At 50.7% G+C, this 20379-nt stretch overlaps 1 protein-coding gene across 1 annotated transcript; it reads left to right on the forward strand.

Annotated features, from left to right (window-relative positions):
* The first annotated feature begins 4931 nt into the window (after positions 1-4931).
* On the forward strand, positions 4932-17022 carry LOC126640231 (interferon-induced very large GTPase 1-like). The gene is given in 4 exon segments (XM_050315848.1): positions 4932-5047; positions 9248-10741; positions 10744-13031; positions 13033-17022. Coding segments are annotated over 3 exon segments (4974 nt in total). The 5' UTR covers positions 4932-5047; positions 9248-9249; the 3' UTR covers positions 14227-17022.
* Positions 17023-20379: the final 3357 nt, after the last annotated feature.

Below are 20379 nucleotides of genomic sequence, written 5' to 3' on the forward strand. Positions count from 1 at the left end.
GAGTGGAATCTGCATCCTTGGAGATATTCACAGTTTCAGTGAATGCATCCCTTAACAACCTGTCCTAATTAGCACCATTTTGAGCACAGATCCAGACTAGAGACTACTGGGACTACCTTTGAACCTAAAGTATTCTGGGATTTTATGATGTTTTGGTGTTGTTTTTTTGGTTTTGTTGTTTATAAAATATTTGTTTTCTTGCACTGAAAAAACGATACCCCGGATCTGTTCAACACCAGGCAGGTTACTCTGGTACCAACATAGACCCATAAATTATTCCCCTTCAACCTACTGGAGTTTACAAAGAGTTCAGAGACCCAGCCAACCATAATCCTCAGAAAACTCTAAAATAAAGACATCTGTATCAACTAAGGTGACAACTCACTCAAAATGTTACTGGCATTCTGGTAAGATTTGTGGCTCAAAAGGCAGCACTCAACTGCTGTGCTGGATGGGTCACTGCTTCTGTAGGAAACTACACAGTTCTGTCCCTGATGCCTCAAGGGAAGGTTTCTAGATCTCCCTTTCTCTCGGAAATCAGCAACCCAGTGTCCTCCTTCCCGCCCTGCAAGCAACCAACCAACCCTTGGCCCTGTAGAACACACAGAGATCAGACGCATTCACTGGAGTAATAAGAAGGAAGGGGTTAATCAAAGCTGAGACTCAGACTTGAGATTAACAAAAGAAAAAGAAGTGTGTAAAGATGAAGAGGTGACAGTGCCGCTCCAGAACCAGGCAGAGTTACCAGTGCAGGAGGTGAAGGATCAACGCTGCTCTCTGTCTGTTCTTCTCTGGGTGCACCAGCTCCAAACTTGCATATAAAGGGTTGAGCATGTGACAGCACAGTCATGGGCCAATGAAAAAAGAGCCTTTTCTGGCCAAATTTGTCCTGTATGTTGGTTTCTTTCAATGAGAAATGAAGGTCCACTTTGAGACTGCTTTCACCACAAACTCCCTGATCTTTGTGCAACCCATCTTGGACCATCCACGTTTGTGTAAGATACGTTAGACCACAGGGTTGCATGAAATATCTGGGAACATGCAATGACTGCTCCTTCTGATCCTGCAAGCTCCTTTTCTGTAGAATCATACAATTCTAAGGAAGGGACTTCAAAGCTCATTTCATTCCAACCCTCTGCCATGGGCAAGGACACCTTCCACTATCCCAGGTTGCTCCAAGCCCTGTCCAGCCTGGCCTTGAACACTTCCAGGGATGGGACAGCCACAGCTTCTCTGTGCCAGGGCCTCACCACCCTCACAGACAAGAATTTCTCTCTCCTTATGAAAGAATCACTCAAGGTTCAACTGCATGAATACCAGCAGAACTGGTTTTATTAAAGGAGGGGAAAGAAGCAGTTTCCACAGCGTTGCCTGGTTCACATTTGCTCACATTCGCTTCACTGCAAAGGAAGATTGTGAGAGCTTTTCATTGCAACAGGAACTGGTGCCACTGGGAGCGATGAGATTAGGATGATTCAAAAGCCATTTGACAGAGGCAGAAAGGAGAATCCAGGGAGTCTTCAGATGCTTCACCTGCTGTGTGGTGAAGACGAAAGAGTCTCAGCTTCCCCACCCTGCTGTTCTCCCTATCTCATGGTGCCACAGCAGATGCTGCCATGGGATGTGAATTCCCCCTGAGGACCCCCTGCGTGGAGAAGTGTCAGGCAGGGAGGTTCCTGGGGTGTATGGAGGATAATTCACGTTGCAGCTGACAAGTGAACCTACTAAGGGTGAGGCCCTGCTGGACCTACTGTTTACAAACAGAGAAGGGCTGGTGGGAGATATGGTGGTCGGAGGCCGTCTGGGGCACAGTGACCATGGAATGATGGAGTTTGCAATACTCAGTGAAACAAGGAGGGGCACCAACAAAACCTCTACCCTGGTCTTCTGCAAGGCAGACTTGGGCCTATTCAGGAGGCTGGTTCTGAGAGTACCTTGGGAAACAGCCCTTACAAACAAAGGGGTCCGGGAAGGGTGGACATGTTGGAGTTGGTTTTATGTCTGTAAAGGGCATAATCATGGTGGTTAAAAGAACCTGTATTATAAGTGATTTTTAGGTGTGATATTAACGTCGAGCTGCAGCTGCAAGTATCACCATGTAGCAAGTGGTTGCCATGGACGTCGAGCCCAAGAGCGAGTGTCAGCTACTATTGGACAATTCGTGGAACCACAGCAGCTCGACCAATCCCTGTTATTCCCTGTTGTCATGTTATCCCTGCATACATATGTATGTCCTCCCTATGTTTATGCATTACCCTGTACCCAATCCTAGTTGGAGGATTAGCATGCTTCTCCTATTCTCCTCCCATATTCCTGAACCTTCCTTCCACAACCCTATATAAACCCTCCATTTTCTGTTAATAAAGATTCAGCCTCGTTGTTGCCCCTGCACTGAGCTAGCAGGTTGTCGTCTCTTCTGTTATATAACACCAACATGGACAGACCTCAAGAAAGAAATCTTGAAGGCACAGGAACAGCCTGTCCTAATGTGCTGAAAGATGAGCCGGCAGGGAATGCTGGCCTGGCTGGGCAGGGAGCTTTTGCAGGAACTCAGGCAAAAAAAGAGGGTGTATCACTTTTGGAGAAAGGGGTAGGCAACTCGGGAAGTGTTTAAGGATGTTGTTAGGTTATGCAGAAAGGAAATCAGAAATGCAAAAGCTCCATTAGAACTTAACCTGGCCACTTCAGTAAAGGAGAAGAAAAGCTGTTTTTATAAATACATCAGTAGCAAAAGGAGGAGCAAGGGAAACCTGCATTCTTTATTGGACACAGCGGGGAATGTAGTCACCAAAGCTCGATTCCCAGGGCAGGATTTCCTCAGTGGTCCTGCAGCCCCGGGTCTCATCAGCACTGGGATTCACTGTTCTGGACACAGCAAATCCAAAGGGCACACACATGTCCCACGACTGGCTCCTTTGCCACCAGCACCGGGAGTGCAGCACCCAGACTTGGGGTGCCCTGGCAGGGGCAGCCCCATCCCCAAGGGTCCCAGGGAGAGCACTGGGTCCCCCCATTTTGGGAGGGGATGAATGGCAGGATATGTGAGGAGCTTCCAGGGTGGAACTGTGCCCATCCCCGAGGCATCAGGGCGCCGAGCACCGGAGAGGGGATGGATGAGGCCGTGGCTAGGTAGATTAGGGTGGGCAGGCAGCCCTGGTGCCAACAGCAGGAACAGCTCGTCCCTTCTTCCCCCCAATTAAGCGACAGATTAGGAGATCCTCGTGCTGCCCGCCAGAGGGGGCCGAGTGCTTGTTTGATTGTTCTCTTTCCTAATGAGCTCCCGAAATAAAGCAGCATCCCCAGGAGGGTGGGAACAGCCCGGGAGGGTGGAAGCACGGCAGGAGAGAAGGCGAAGCAACTCGGTAGGTTGGCTGGAGCCCCTCTGCTCTGGATCCAGTCTGGGAATGCTGGGGTGCTCACCTGGAGCTGGAGAGGGACTTGGGACAAGGGCCTGGAGGGACAGGACAAGGGGGAATGGCTTCCCACTGCCAGAGGGAAGGGTTACCTGGGGTACTGGGAAGGAATTCTTGACTGTGAGGATGGGGAGGCCCTGGCACAGGTTGCTCAGAGAAGCTGTGGCTGCCCCATCCCTGGAAGTGTCCAGGCCAGGTTGGACAGGGCTTGGAGCAACCTGGGATAGTGGAAGGTGTGCTGCCCATGGCAGGGGGTGGAACTGGATGAGCTTTGTAGTCCCTTCCCACCCAAACCATTCTGGGGTCTGTGAAAATACATAAGTCAGTGCAAGAAAAGAGGATTTGTTACAATCCCTAGAAAAAGGAATCAAGGTCAACTTTTCCAATCAAGGAAGCCATGAGCCCAAGCCCATCAGGAGATTCCAGATGAAGGAGGCACTGCAGGGAAGGAGGGGGAACGTGACCTCCAAGTTTAGACAGGGCCTATGTGAAAGGCACAAATAAAACCTTTTTTTCCAAACCACATTTCCCTCTGCTTCTCTCTCCCTCCTCTCCACAAAGAGGAAATTCCCAATTAACAGGAAAAAAACCTCACTGACATCCTGCTTTGTGGCAGATGTGGAGCAAAACGAGTAAGTCACTGATCCAAGCCTTGATATCGTGGCCACTTTTGGAGCCAGCCACGGGGAATTATACCTGAATTTCCACAATGCCCCCACTTCTCCTCCAAACTCTCCTCGCAGCCAAATACTTTCTGTTAATTATCAGAGTGACTTTCCTGATGTAACTCACTGCAGCCATTGAACACACCTCAATTGACATTGCAGGAAACTTTGAGTGCAATTACAGGGACCCAGGATGGGCTGCCAAAGCTCGGTCAAGGGATGGCTCTGCACATCTGGCAACACCGGGCGAGCACTCAAGGGAAGAGCTGTGACCCAGCCCTGCTCTGTGTGTCAGGGAGGAAGGCTCCTCCAGCACATGGAAAAGGGTCCAACAGCCAAAGGCACCAGCAGGCGTGACACTGCCACCCACCTCAGCTACTCCTTCCTCTCCACACGCCTGTGGTTGCTTCTTTGGGACCTCTGTGCCCACATTGATCTGGGATGGGGAGATCAGCTTCCTGCTCCTCCACTGCACACCCAGGAGGAGGCTCCTGGTTTTTGCAGATGTCTCAAACCACCAGCTGGGAACAGAAACCTCCTGCTTCAGGTGGGGCAGGGGATATAGAGGGATATGGGCAGCAATAAGCTGGGAAGAGCAGGCGTTGTTGTCCTTCACCTGCATGACAAGGAGGGCTTCTGCTGTGGGATAGGGCAAGGAATCCAGGAAGATGGACACGACCTGGCTGTGTGTGATGGCACGTGGAAATCACCGTGTGCTGGTCTGATCCCACAGTGTGAGTCCACCTCTCATTGATTAACCTGTAACCCCAAACCAGGCAACACCTTCCCACTTTCACTTTCGCCTTTCCCTGGAATAAAACGCCTGATTTACAGGAATTCAGCAGCAGCCGCCGCCCCACGGCCCTTTTAAAAGAGGAAGCAGCAGCCACAGGAGAGCCGGGGCTGGATAACGAGGGGAGCTGCGCTGGGCTTCTCCCAGTCCGGGAGCTTCGGGCACGGAGGGAGACGGTAGGACCTTGGGGCTGAGCTGCGGGGCTGGGAGGCGGGATCAGCACAGAGCGGGAACTTGTTTGTCTTGTGCTTCCCATTCCGCGGGTTTTCCTATGGCTGGGGAGATGGCAGGGAAACCGAAGAGGGGTCTGAGGGCAGCGAGCGGGTGTTCCGTGCTCCGAGCGGGGCTGGAAGAGGCCGCCTGTGCTCGCAGGCGGTTTGGGGGGGCTCGGGGGACCCGTGTGCGCTGCGGGAAAGAGGCGGTGGGGGGCGGGAGCGGGGGGAAGGAGGAGGATCCGGGGGGCTGCAGGGGCAGAGCGGTGTGTGCAGAGGTGCCAAGCCCGGCCCAGAGCCGGCAGCGGGGCTGGCTGGGGACAGATCCCTTGCGGAGTCCCTTCCTTTGCAGCCCCTGCCCGGCTGGAAAGGCTCCCCGCAGGCGGGGCCGATCCTGCCCTTCCCGGGCACCCCCAGCCCCAGGCGGGGTCCGGGGGGCTTCGCTCCCCTGAAGGCAGGAACGGGGGGTGCTGGGGCCGTGCTGGGGCTGGGGGTGCTGCCTGTGCCCCGCGCCGCTCCTTAGGGAGCAGGGCAGCTCCGGGGGGGAATGGGGACCCTGGCCTGGGGGGACACTTTGTCCTTCTCCTCCGCCTGGAGGGAGGGTGGGATTCACCTCTCTTACAGTCGAAACTTCACCCCCAGAGCGCTCGGATCCCCGCTGCAGCCCCCTCAAAAGGCACAAGCGCTTCCAGAGCCCATTCTCCCTGGGGTAGGGCTGAGGAAAACACTCTCGGGCGGCTGTTCCCGAGAAACGGGGTGCAGGCATTCCCATGGCAGGTCCTGCTGCCAGCCTTGCCGCTTCCCTCGCTCTCTTCCAAGGAGGGAAGTGATCCCGAGTTGTCCTATAAGCATGCTCAGTGGTTCTCTGCACTAACACAGTTGCATGTGGCTTTTCCCCTGTTGCCTAAACGGCTGTGGGGAAAAAAAAGACTCCAGCCAAATTAGGTAGGAGATAAGATAAGGATACAAAGGCTGTAATGAGCCCCCAGGCTTTCCGGAATATCCCCTAATGTGCACTCGAGTACAGGTGTTTTCAGTTTTTATAATGATTTTCACCCAATCTCCGTCTGGCCACTGCCCAGGTTCTGCCCCCTCCACACCCCCTCTTCTTCATCTTCATCTTCCTCAGAGCACGTAAGGTTCTTGGAGATCTTCCAGAACTCTAGGCCTGAAGGTTGTTGCGTCTATGGCTATATCTTCTTGCATAGATTTTAGGGTGTTCTCTACAATTCCACCTTGAAAATGGGACTAAATTGTTGCGGGTTGAGGCGGGACACGACACGAAACCCTTGTGGATCCAGAGGCTGGAACCCTTTATTGCACGATGTCTGCTACTTTTATACACTTTTTAGGCTACACATGTCAACTCTCCACTGGTTCCCACATACATAAATATTCTTCCATTGGCCACTAACGGTGTTATATAACTCTGCTTACTGCACATGTCACGAAACACATTTTGCTGTGTTCAGCACATTTTACCGGAAAACCATATTGTTACAACTTCCGGGTCCAGGCGTAATTCTCCCCTGAACAAAGGTTCCTCCTAACTTTAACTCTTCCTGAATCCCCCAGGCCAGCTGGGGGAGAACCACCACACTAAATAGGCCAGTGGAATTTAGGGGAATTGATATGGGAATGGGTTATAGGGTTTGCTTTGTGTGGTTGGTGTGTTAAAGGGTAAAAATATTTTAAAATGTATTGCTACTTCTAAAATCTACATACACTATATTACTGCTTCTAAAATCTACAAAATTAAAAAAATCGAAACTCCAAGGTATCACCCTGATGCTGAAGCAATAGGAAGCTGTGCTGGGCCTGCAAAGAGTGCCTGGGGGCTTGTTCAGGGTCTAGCTGAGCTGCAGTTCATGATCAGCAGCGCAGCCTCCAGCACCTGAGACTAAGCCATTGCTGGCAGTGCTGCAAGGGGAGTGCAGCTGGGAGGGGACAGAGCTGGGACAAGTGGCCTGAGGGGACAATATCCAGCAGTGACTGTGACCCAGCAGTTGCCTTCCCGAGCAGCCGCCCCGCACCCCGAGGCTCTGCTGCCCAGGGAGCAGCAGCACATCTGCCCCCCGAGGGGAATCAGTGACTAAAGTGCCTCCTTTGCTCTGCCAGCACTCCCGGTTTTCCTCTGGTTCCTGAACTCCCCTGACCTCACCCCAGCCGTTTTTCTTTGCTCTGCTTTTCGCCTTCTCTGCCCCGTCCCGCCAGCAGGAGTGCAGGAGCTGCTGGGGAGGCTGAGAGTGTGGTGGGATCCAACCCCAGGGCCATTTCCCTCTTCAGCTCTCCTAGAGCCCCTTTAGGCACTGGAAGGGGCTCTCAGATATCCCTGGAGCCTTCCCTTCTCCAGGTGAACACCTCCAGCTCTCCCAGCCTGGCTCCAGAGCAGAGGGCTCCAGCCCTCGGAGCATTTCCGTGGCCTCCTCTGGACTCGCTCCAGCAGCTCCACATCCTTGTGCTGTTGTTCCCCTGAGGTGGAGGCGGCTCTGCAGGTGGGGTCTCAGCTGCGTGGGGCAGAGGGGCAGAATCCCCCCTCCCCTACTGCCCAAGCTGTGGGGCACACAGAGAGTTTCTGTTCTGGGTTTAGCCTCTCACCCACCAGCACTCTGGAATTCTTCTCTCCAGGGCTGCTCTCCATCCATTCTCTGCCCAGTCTGTCTTTGTGCCTGGGCTTCCCAAGACCCAGGTGTTACTGGTCCCCACAGAGCAGAGATCAGTGCCTGCTCCTCCTTTATCCCTTAGGAGGAAGTTGTAACTGCAGTGAGATCTCCCATCGGTCTCCTCCAGCTGAACACACCAAGTGCTCTCAGTGTCCTCACGCAGTTTTCCCTCAAGGCCTTTCCCCATCCTCATTGCCTTCCTTTGGATACTCTCTAATGGCTCAATACCTTCCTTACATTATGTCACCCCAGACTGCCCCAGTGTTGCAGGTGAGGCCTCCCCAGGGCAGAGCAGAGCAGGACAATCCCCTCCCTGGCTCATCTGGCAATGCTGGGCCTGATGCCCCCCAGGACAGGGTTTGCCCTCCTGGCTGCCAGGGCACTGCTGACTCAAGGCCAACTTCTTTTTTTTGCCTTAGCTCCAAAAGGTTCCCTGCTTAACCAAGCTGACCTCCTGCGTCATCTGCTTGACTTCCCACATTTGGGAATTTCCTGCTCCTGCCCTGAGGAGGTGGTGCATAAAATGGAACCAGCACTGATGGAGCCCAGCACCTTCCAAAGCCTCTTCCCAGGGGCCCTCCCAAACTCTCTCCCTGAGCAGCCTGGAGTCTTTTCGCCTCATGTTCAGGGTTGAAGGTTTACTGGCACTTTTCCTTCTGTCAGCAGAGATTTTACACTCGATAGCTTTGTGGTGGCTGTGGCCAAGACGGCTGCAAAGGTCGCTTCCCTCATGAGACCCTCTCTCTAAATGAGCAGAAAATCCTGGGGGGCACCTCTCCGAGTTGGCTCCCCAAGTCTCCAGTCAGTACTGACGGGCCAACAGGATGCCCCTGACACAACTCTGGGCAGGGACACCTTGGATTTTCCTCATGCCCGGGGTAAGAACCATGTGTGTCCCAAGGAGCAGCTCCTGGGGGAACAGGCACGAGTGGGGTGAGTGAGGAGCAGGAGGAGCACCGGTCCCACCTGTGTGCCCGTGCCAGGGTTGGGGTGAGTGTGTCTGGGGACGGGGGGTGCCTGTGGGCTGAGTGTGTAGGTGCTGCCTCTGTGTGCTGGGAGCACCAAGGCGGAGCAGCCAGAGAGCAGGAGAGCTGAGGGGCTGGGCAGAGGGTGCGGGATGCAGACAGGAGTGTGGGATGGGCAGAGGGGCTGTGCTGGTGCTTGAGGAATCCAGGAATGCCCTCGGCTCTCTGCACTTATGGACTTAGGAGTCCTGTTGAAAGGATGTGGGCTCTGTTGAAGGCGGCACCTTGTCCATGGCAGGTTGTGTGGCCAACTTTGTGTGTGTTTCTCTGGGATACACACTCAACTTCAGGGCTGACCCCACAACAGGCACATCCATCGTCCTGGGAAGGAGACCCTGGGTCTTGTGACATCCCAGCCTGGGTTGCAGCAGATGGGTAGGAGCATCCCCAGGGCCAGAGCTGCTGCAGAGCCTCTTAGAGGAGCCTGGGCCCTCTCACAACAAACCTTAGGGAATATCTCTTTTCTTCCCCCATAGCCATGGCTTCAAAGGATGACACTCGAAACGTGCTTGAAAAACTAAAGAATCCAGTAAAGAAACTTCAGAAAAGACTGGAGGCTGAAAATTCACACCCCAAACTACAGGGGACAAACAACTTGAGCTCCGGTAGCCCCCAGTACAAAGAGGATGTTGTCAGGATGCAGGACATACTCCAGGACCTGAAGGACACTTTTCAAGCAACTGAGCCTTCCAGTCAGTCCAAATCCACGTCAGATGGCAGCGAATCCAAAGCAAATGAAGCCACTGCAAACCAAGAGTTCCTCCATTTGCTCAAGCGCCTTGGACTAGAAAGTCACTATCCAAGAAGAATGGGGACAGGAGATTTCCTCACCATCCACAAGACATCTCTGCATGACAGCCAGCCCAGCAAGGACCAGGAATTGCCATTTCACTTCTTGCAGAAGCTCTTAACCGTGGATTATCAGGTGAGGTACCTGACTTGCAGGGATGGGAGCAACTCAGGACTTGCCCCCGTGCCAGAAACCACAGAGCGAGAGCCCGAACCCTCAGATTCCTTTGAAAACTTTCTCCATGGTTTAAAGAGAGCAGCCTCTGAAGTTGCAACCAGGGAGGGCCATGTGCACCCCATGGACCTGCAGATGGCAATTTTCCACTGTGCTGATGACTTCTTGAGACAGTCCATTGCAACCAAACTCGCCTTCTGCCAGCTGGCGCTGCCTCTGCTGGTGCCCATGCCGGGCACTGCCCAGATCGAGTTCCCACTCTGGGCCCTCAGCCAAATCAAAAGGAGCTGGAAGGAGGTGGAGAAGTCGGGACAGCAACCCAGAATGAACAGTTACAATAACAAACTCATTCGTCAGGCAGTGACATCCATTGTGTCCTTCATCCGCATTGGCACCTCTGCCTCCTCTTCCAAGTCTCAGCTCCTCAATGCTCTGCTGAGCAAACAAAGACACGACACTTTTTTCCACCGCCATTGCAGAGGCAGCACCAGGGAGTGTTTGCTGATGGGAGGTGTTGTGGAGATCGCCTGGTACTGTCCCCGGGGATGCCCGGACGACACCTTTGAGCGCTGCGTGGCTTTCTGTAACCTGCATGGAGACGCCAGGGATCATGGAGCACAGCTGCAGTTCTTACAGGAGATCTCTGCTGTGAACGTGGCTCTTGTATCTGAGTCTGAGCACATGGACGACAGAGGGAGAAAGCTGCTGCGTGAGCTGTGGCAGTCGCAAAGGCCTCTGGTTTGTCTTCTCACTGAACAAGAGAAGGCTGCAGATGGACAATCCAGCAAAAACATAACAATAGGGATCAAGAACAGAAACGAAGCAGAAATGTTGGACAAGCTGAGCAAAACAATCAGGAATCTCCTGGAAGGGTCCACCCCACGTTTCAGCCTGGAGGGCTGCCTGGACAAAGCTCACCAGCACGGATTCTTAGTGGATGAAGATCGACCCGAGTGTGTGACAGCCAAAGCCAAAGCAAAGGCAACAGAGCTAGTGACCCTTCTGAAAAAGAGAAGTTGTCTGAGATCAAATCCCAGCTTCTACCTCTTCAAGGAAAACTGTGGCACCAGTGGTGCAAAAAGGACAAAGAACTCACTCGCTTGCAGGAGAAGGGGAACAGAAGCATCGAGCACCATCGCAGCCAAATTGAAACCGAGAAGGCAGCAATAAGAAGAAAGCAGCTAGAGCAAGCTTTCCCCCTCAATCAGCTGATGAAACCATTCCTTGGCTTTCTCCATTCACAGGCAGCAGATACGCAGAAATACTTCCTGCAGTGGATGAAGGTCTTTATGGACGACCTGTCTTCTGGTCGCCTTGAAGAACTGAGGAGAGACTATCACAAGTTGTGGTCTGAAATCCGCACAAGAAAAGAAGGCCAGGAAAAAACCCATAAGTTAAATGCCCTCTCTGAAGAAATCAAAGATTCCTTCATTGGCCTTGAGCACCTTTTGAGAGAGGTAGGGCAGATTTATGAAGCTCTCCAGTCAATGAGCTCAAAGCATGAAAATGTTGTCTACCTGCCCAAAATTGCAGCAGATCTGATGGTTTCGGGGTATCCTGTGGAGCTGATGGATGGGGATGCTTCTTACCTCCCCCTGCGCTGGGTGGCAGCAATCTTTGACAGCCTAATTGAGAGGCTGGGGGACAAACGAGTGTTTGTTCTCTCCGTGCTCGGCATCCAGAGCACAGGGAAGTCAACCCTGCTGAATGCCATGTTTGGGCTGCAGTTCAACGTCAGTGCGGGGAGATGCACCCGGGGAGCGTTTATGCAGCTCCTTCCACTGGACGAGCAGCTGCAGGAGGACGTGGGCTTTGATTACATGCTGGTTGTTGACACAGAGGGCCTTCGTGCCCCAGAGATGGCCAGTAAACAGTCCCTGAATCATGACAACGAGCTGGCCACCTTTGTCATTGGCATCGGCAACATGACCCTGATCAACATCTTTGGGGAAAATCCCTCAGAAATGCAGGATGTTCTTCAGATCACTGTGCAGGCTTTTCTGAGGATGAAGGAGGTAAATCTTTCCCCAAGCTGCCTCTTTGTCCATCAAAATGTCGGAGAAGTTACTGCCAAGGAACAGAACCTGGAAGGACAAAGATGCTTTCAGGAGAAGCTGGATGAAATGACTGTGGCAGCTGCCCAGCAGGAATTCTCTAACGTCTCCTCCTTCAGCGACGTCATCCGCTTTGATGTGAACACCCACGTTCACTACTTTGCTCAGCTGTGGGAAGGAAATCCCCCAATGGCACCACCCAACCCCACCTACAGCCACAACGTCCAGCAATTAAAGAGGAAAATTCTCCAGGCCGCCAAAGAGGAGTCACAAGGCAGCATTTTGAGGCTCTCGAGCCTGAAGGTTCGTATTGGTGACCTCTGGAATGCTTTGCTGAATGAGAACTTTGTTTTCAGCTTCAAGAATTCACTGGAGATTGCTGTGTACAGGAAACTGGAAACTGCCTTTAGTCAGTGGACCTGGAGGCTGAGGAGTCACATTTTAGAGGTACAAATGACACTCGACAACAGAATTCGGAATGGGGACTTGCAGAAAGTCACCAGAAAACACCTTGAAAGGCTTGTGCAAGAGACAAGTGATGCCATCATGAGAGACATGGAAAAGTATTTCAGGGAAGACAAAGACTCTGAGATACTGGTCCAGTGGAAAAGCAGCACAGAGCTGAATCTGAAAAACCTAAAAGAGAGACTTCTTCTTGAAACTGAAAAGAAATGTGAGAGTCTTATTGAACTGCAGAAGACCCAGAGTAAACTGGATGCAAGAAAGTTAGAATATGAAGACGAGCTCCTGAGAAGGAGCAGGGAGTTGGCTCTGACTCTGAAAGGCAAGAGCCTCAGTGAGAGAGAACTGAGAGAACACTTTACTGCTGTCTGGGACAAGTGGGTTGATGAAGTCTCCTGTGCTGCTCCCCCTCCGGAAAGGGTGGATATTGATGCAGATATAGAAGAGGTCCTTCTGGAGCACTTTAAGGAGCCTGGTTTTCATGCACGGATCAATTCATTTCCCAACACCGGAGAATTTCGTTTGGATGTGAACAAACATATCACAATGAAAGAATTTTTTGACGATTATCCCTATCAGGAAAGCATTCTCTATGATGATGTGAACAACTTGAAGGGCATCACAGACAACATCATAACGTGTGTGAGGGCAAACATTGATCAGAAGGAACAGAAGAAAATGGATTACAGTCCAAATTTTATTTATGAAATATTCAGTGAAGTTCAGAAAGGTGTGAACTCCATCCCCAGAAATGCATCATGTACATTTAACAGAGATTACAGCACTAGATTTATGTCTGTACCTGTGCAGAATGGCAGGCAAAAGGTTTAAAGCCATGCACGAAGCATTCCAGAAGGCAAATGACCCAGTCACATACCTGAGCAACAAGAGAGAGTATTTCTTCACACAGTTCCAGATTTCGTGCCAAGGAGCCATTTCTGTCACAACTTTTGCTGGTTTCCTTCGTGAAAATATTTCCCTATCTCTCCTCTATGCTGTTTATGAGAGAACGGCTAAAGCCATTGCTGGAGACATGCAGGGGAGATTCCCAGATTTCCAGGGCAACAGAGCCAATCTGGAGGTTTGTATCCTGAGATTCCTGGCACAAGAAGAAAATTTTGAGTATTTCAAGCAGTACCTTAATTGCCCAGAAGAGTTTTTTCAGAGATACATTGAGAGACGTGTTGCAAGTTACTGTTTAGATGAGAACAGGAGACTGGAGAAGTTTTTAGCCTCCTCCCTTGATCTTCTCTATGGAAACATCCTGTTGGCTGTTTCTTCTTCATCCAAAAAGGTCAAAGACAGAAAAGACAGAGAGGACAAAACCTCTGTCTGGCTGGATGAATTTTGCAGGGAACTGAGAGAGGTGATCAACTTGCCCAGAAGTGACCTGAAGTGCATTGAGCATCAGGAGATCACAGACATCGAGTTACTGAACAAAGCCATGACGGAAGCACTGGATGCCCTGAGGGACAATCTCAGGAGAAAATTTGCTGCTGCTGATCTGAGCTGGTTTGAAAGGCAGCCTCACACCATCCTGGCAGAGCAGTTTTCGGGATGCTGGGAGCAGTGTCCCTTTTGTGGGGCTGTCTGCACAAACACCATGCGGGGACACGATGGGGACCATCAGCTTGTCTTCCATCGACCAGAATTTTTGACAAGACGGAAGTGGCAGGGAACGGAGCACCTGGTCATTGATATTTGTTCCAGCAGCGTTGCAAGTGACTGTAAATTTGGCTTTGATGGTCACAAAATGTGTCACTACAAGAGGTACCGGGATGCAGGACCTCCTTATTCCAATTGGAAGATTCTTCCGGATCCATCCATGCAAGCGTACTGGAAATGGTTTGTGTGTCGTTTCAGAGAAGATCTAGAAACCTTGTACAATGGGAAATTTCAGGGCAAAGGAGAAATCCCCGAGGCCTGGCAGAGCATTACCAAGGAGGAAGCACTTGCCGAGCTGGAGAAGCGTTAGGCCAGATGGATGGGAAGGAAGAACCTCCATGGCTTTGCAGTTTAGAAGAACAGAGTACAAGGCTGTCCACAAAGTCCTGCTTCAATGCTTACTCTCTCAAGCCACATGAAGACAATAGTATCCAACTGCTCACAAATTTGGGTGAAATAAGGCATGTTACTCAGCCATCGCTCAGAAACTCCCTCGCTCCATGAAAACCCTTCTTCCCTTCCTGCCATAAACATTTCCCTCTGCTTTGTCCTTGAGCAATACAAAAACACTTCCTGTGAGTGATCAGTCTCATGTCCAAGATGGAGCCCAAGTGCCAGGGAGAGATCAAAGGCAACACTAGGAAGCACCAACTTGATGAGCTGCTTCAGTGTAATCCCTTGGAGGCTTTGGTAATGAAGGAGCTGGTTTGGACCAGCCTGGTCCCTGTGTCTTTTCTGTCCAGGGGAGCCCCAGCTGGGGGTGACTCCAGCATCTGTGCTGGTGACAGAGGGGTGGCCCTGGGCCAGGGTTTGGGGGAGGGGGTGTGGCAGGAGAGGGTCTGCTCAGTTCAGGGGGTCTGGTCAAGGACCTCCCTCACTGTCTCCAGGGACAGTAAATAGGGCATGAATCCACAAAGCAGGAGCTCCAGGGAAACCAATGTGAGTGGCAGGTGACAAGGGAGGCAGCAGTGGAACCCAAGTGTGGTGTGTTCCATGGATGGAGGGCTGGGAAGGTTTATCCCAGCCGAGGTCTCTGACCAGGAACTGCTCAGCTGGGAAACCGCAGGACAAAAGGGAATGAGCCCAAACTCTCCCCAGCCCCAGAGCTGAGAAAGCAGCCACGGAGCCAGGGACAGGAACCAAAGCTGGGCAGGGGGAGCATGTGCTGCAGGACTGAGGGTACTGGGGGGATCTGGGTTGGGAGCAGATTTGGGTGCTACTGGAATCAGACTGGGAGTGCAGGTGCCCGTGGCCATGGTGTCAGCTGTGGGCTGAGGGGTCCCAGTGCAGCTACTGGAGTGAGTGGGGGTGGCCTTTGGCCTGGGCTGGGCTATCAGGCAGTGCAGGGTCCCTCACTTGGTCCCCTCACATGTGCCAGCAGCTCCCAGCTCCTTCTCCAGCACAGCTGAGATGGTTCTCTGCACCTTTCCACGTCTCTGCCAGGCCACCCTGGCCACCGCCTCCCTCAGGGGGATCGTCTGGCACCTCCTTCCTTGCAGACATTGCTGTGGGAAGGAAAAGAAGCAGCTTTAAGGCCTTTTCCTACCTGAACAATTCCAGAACTTGGTGCCTTCCAGCGACAATGGGATGCAGCAGCTCTGCCGTTCTGCAAGGGTTGGACCTGAGGTTGTATAAAGGACTGATAAAAGGTAGGATCTGCTTTGCCTTTGCCTGGAGCATGGAGCTAAAAAGGCCTGCTGCAAAGGCCAGGCTGCTGCAGGAGCAGAGCTGCCTGCAAAAGCTACAGGAGGCACAAAACAAGCTACAGGAAGTATCCAGTAAGCTGTCAGAGGCACCCAGTCAAGCGACTTTTATCAAGAAAGATGGTCTGTTGATAAAAAGTTGTTACAATCAAGTACATGGCAAGGGCTTACCCTCCCAAAGGAATACCAGGCAACTCTTGCTTGGATACTGGAGAACCAGCCAATGCACTCAGGTACCAGGCAAACTTTGCTTGGATACTGGTGAACCAAACAATGGGCCCTCAAGGGTCTGCCACTGTTAGGATATTTAAGGCAGTGCCCAGGATGGCATGGGGGGGATTGCTGTGGGACCTGCTGCCACTCTGTTACCCTGCCCACTGGTTTGCTCCTAGGAGGCTACAAGACCACCAGAGAAGCAGCCTACTTTTTTCCTACTTTTCTATCTTCCCTCTTTGTCTCTGCCCTCTTCCTGTTCTAAAATGTTATAAGTTACTTTTTCTCTGGAATTTTGAAGACGGCAAAAATACCTGCAGGACAAAGAAATATAGCAAGAGATTTTTGTTGCAGTGCTGGGTACCCATTTCCAGCACAGGGTGCACCCTTGAATCGTGCAAAGAGCACACTGCTGTTTGAAAACCGTGCTTTTTGTACCCTTTGATATCAGTTGTTGAATATTCATTTTACTGTCTGCTTGTTGCCTTAAAATGTAATTTCTCTGCTTTGGAAGTGGGTGTTATCTTTTGGCTGGTTGTAACATACCTCCCCTGGGCTCGTACAGGGGGGTCTTGCATCATCCTCACATTGCAAGGCATGGAGGGTCTCTCTGTGTATCCACATGGCACAGAGGAATACATTTTTAATCATAATTTGTTCCCTGTTCCCGGCCGCAAAAGGTTCCCTGGTGAGAGGTCCAGATAGGACCCTTCACCTTACAGTCTCCACGGTATGCCTATAAGTTAGTAAATATACAGAAATAGTTCTTTTCTTAGTACCCTCTGTTCATTTTAATTTGCTTGGAATAAAATCAGTTCCTCAATTTTTCACATAAAATAAAGCTGAATTATCATTTTGGAATCAAGCAGCTGGCCTCGTCAGTCTCCACGGTATGCCTATAAGTTAGTAAATATACAGAAATAGTTCTTTTGTTAGTACCCTCTGTTCATTTTAATTTGCTTGGAATAAAATCAGTTCCTCGATTTTTCACATAAAATAAAGCTGAATTATCGTTTTGGAATCAAGCAGCTGGCCTCGTCAGTCTCCACGGTATGCCTATAAGTTAGTAAATATACAGAAATAGTTCTTTTGTTAGTACCCTCTGTTCATTTTAATTTGCTTGGAATAAAATCAGTTCCTCGATTTTTCACATGAAATAAAGCTGAATTATCGTTTTGGAATCAAGCAGCTGGCCTCGTTTTGTGCCATAATCTCGCTTAGGGAATATTTGGAACCTGGTTCCTCTCAGTATTTGTGGACTGAGACTCACTCTGCCTGTCCCCACCTGAGCGGATCGGAGCAGGTTGCAATGTCCCTGCCTGGCTCAGGCGACAGGGGCAGCAGAGGTGACAGCGGCAACCACGGTAAGCCCGGGCTTTTGAGTTTTAGATCCGAGCTGCACACGGAGGTTCCCGAGCCCAAGGACAACCGCGCAGCTGCCCCAACCCTGCCCAGACCCTCAATTCGGCGAGCGAGGGGCTTTGCCAGGACCATCTGCGGGAGATTTACGCAGCTCCAGGGACCTGGAGTGGCAGCTGGGGCAGGAAGGGTGCATCCACACTCCCGGCTCCGGGTTTTGGTTTGGGTTGTTTGGGTTTGTTTGTTTTTTTTTTTCTTTGTTTCTTTTTGTTTGTTGGGTTTTTTTTTCCTCCCCCCAACCTGACCAGATCCAGCAGTTCTTTACAAATGGTCAGAAGGCGTATGTGCTGGTGCTGCCAGCAGGAGTGTGGTGACACAGACAGAGCGCCCCAAGGAGCACGGCAGCGTTCCAGGGCATGGCTGCAGGGGCTGTCAGGTGTTGGTACAGTGCAAAAGACCCCTGGGTGAACAGGTGAGGGATCTGCTCTGTCTGGTGGCACAGCTTAAGGAAGAAGTGGAAAGGCTCAGGAGTATTAGGGAGAGCGAAAGGGAAATAGACTGCTGGAGTTCCACCCTTGCAACCCTGAGAGAAGCTCAGCAGGAGTCAGGGAAGCCCTGCCCCTCTTGCCATCAGGCAGGAGGACACCTTGTAGATGGGGGGGAAATGGAAACGGGCCCCTGCTCGGGGAGTTAAAAGAATCCCCTCCCGACCCTCATCAGCTCCCTAGGTGCCCTTACAGAACAGGTACGAGGCCCTGGGTCTGGAGGGTCAGGCAGGTGACACTCGAGACAAAAGTCTGTCTGCAGGGTCTCCCGGTTGCACTCTGTCAGTCAGACAGATCACACCCTCAGATGTAAAGAAGAAAAGCAGGGTAGTTGTAGTAGGTGAGTCCCTTCTGAGGGGAACTGAGGGCCCTGTGTGCCGACCTGACCCATCCCACAGGGAAGTGTGCTGCCTCCCTGGGGCCCAGGTGAGGGATATTAGCAGGAGACCTGCCAGATGTCTGCTGGGGGCTCAGTCCAGACGAAAAGAAGAAGCCTGGGAGGTTTCTGAAGTGTGTGGGGAGAGCTTCTTGTCACAGCTGGTGAGCCCTGCTGGACCTGCTGTTTACAAACAGAGAAGGGCTGGTGGGAGATGTGGTGGTCTGAGGCCGTCTGGGGCACAGAGACCGTGGAATGATGGAGTTTTCAATGGTCAGTGAAACAAGGAGGGGCACCAACAAAACCTCTGCTCTTAAATTGAATCATATGTCTAAAAATCCTTAAAACCACCTCAGACTAAAGGAAGAGGAAGAACCTCAAACTACTGTGAAGTCTTGGAGTCCTGAATTTGCAACAACTGTGTCCATGAGACAATGTCCTACTCAGATAAAAATAAATATGTAAGACAATAGGTGTTGCTGGCAGTGTCACCAGCTTCTACTTTATAGACCTTTTTGGCCATGAAACCAGGAGAACCAGAAACCCTGCTGCCCAAGAGGGATGCCAAAATTGTGTAAGGAAGGGCACAGGAATGGGATGTTTGTCTTCACAGGACTCTTTTGTGAATGATTTTAAGAAATCTCAAAGCTGGGAATATCTTCCTCAAGACCAAATATCAGCTTTATAGCTGCTTGAGTGCCCTGAAAGGAAAGGCAGCTCAGATGTCCACCTTCAGGTCAAATTCATCTAAATTTAGGGTTTCCTCCTGGCTGGGTAAAGTCCATGTGGGATAAATCATGGCTTTGCAGTCGGTGAAACACAGATAAATGTTAATGCTGCTCTGGAGACGTACAGCTGAATTTCTGCTCTCTGGTTCTCCAGGTAGCACTTTTATCCTTGTATTTCAGGGGCTTTGGAAGCAGCTGGCTTGTTTGTTGGTGCCTTTGCTGAGCTGGAAGTCTCTGAGGTGGGAGAAGTTCAGCCCAGCCCCAGTTCCTGGAGGGAGCAGGGGCAGCTCGCTCCGCTTTGCTGCTCAAAACACCTGGCAGCAGATTTGATTTCCAGGAAGGTTTTGGCTGATTCAGGTCTGGGCAAGTTTCCACATGGCTGGCCAAGGCCACTGAATGGACAGCAGGGCTGCTCCCAGATGGATTTTATTGCAAATTGTGGAGGTGCTGTGAGGGCAAACATTGGGCAATCGTACCAAAGGTCTGTCATCCTTCCTGTCATTTGCACAGAGGACACTGGAGGAAGAGGATGGCAGAGAAAAAGTGAAGGATCCTTGTGGTCTCAGGTTGTCTGGGGACAGCCCATCATCAGAGGTAAGGTATGGCATGGTGGAGGTGATATATGGACACACAGGGTTTAACCCAGTAGCTTTCACACTGTGATCTAGAGTGATTTGGGGTGCTTTGGACTGGCTGAGATATCTCCTTGGGGCTGGTGGACAAGGGTCAGGAGAGAGGACACCAAAGCAGGGAGGATGGATGGGACACAGGAACATCTCAGGCAGCACTTAGTCTAAGTGTGAACAAAGGAACTGAGACCTGGATGTTCCCAGAGGACAAAGTCTGTGACCTGCTGAGTGATAAAAAGCCAACTGAGATTTAGAAGAGTCCTTCCACATGTTCATACTAAAACATTTTATATATAAATATATCTATGTTAGTGTGGGTTTACTAGGAGGGCTGTAGAGAAATGGGAGGGTAAGAAATATCATCATAGAATATGTCTAAGTTTAAATAAATAACTATTAAATTAACATCCTGAATATTCCTGAGTAAAGCACAGATTAGATTATTTGGATTAGTCTTATCTATTTGCATATTCTTCAGTGAGGATAAACTATAAAGCAGTTTAGAAAATTCAGCCCTTATTTCTCTTAGAATATTTGTAAATTATAAATATATACATGCATATATACAGACATAGAAATATATATATATATATATATAGTTAGGCACACACACACATATATATATATATATACACACATATATGTGCTTGCAAATGTTGATTTTTGGGGCTCCACACAGTACCTTTTGCAGTACAGGAAGAAAGGAAACTGAATAATTCAGCTGTCAAAATGCTTTCAGGTGACAATATTACAATATTAATTGATTTGTATTATTCATTCTTTAATTACATGTGTTTAACTACCAAGAAACAGTGCATCACTTCTGTGTTCTTGAGTAGCCAAAATAATATTTTGAGTCAATAAGGTAATTAAAATAACAGTTTAATTATAATATTAAGATATAATATAT

The sequence above is a fragment of the Myiozetetes cayanensis genome, unplaced genomic scaffold (assembly GCF_022539395.1).
Source record: "Myiozetetes cayanensis isolate MyiCay16 unplaced genomic scaffold, myiCay2020 scf2-11, whole genome shotgun sequence".
Lineage (NCBI taxonomy): Eukaryota > Metazoa > Chordata > Aves > Passeriformes > Tyrannidae > Myiozetetes > Myiozetetes cayanensis.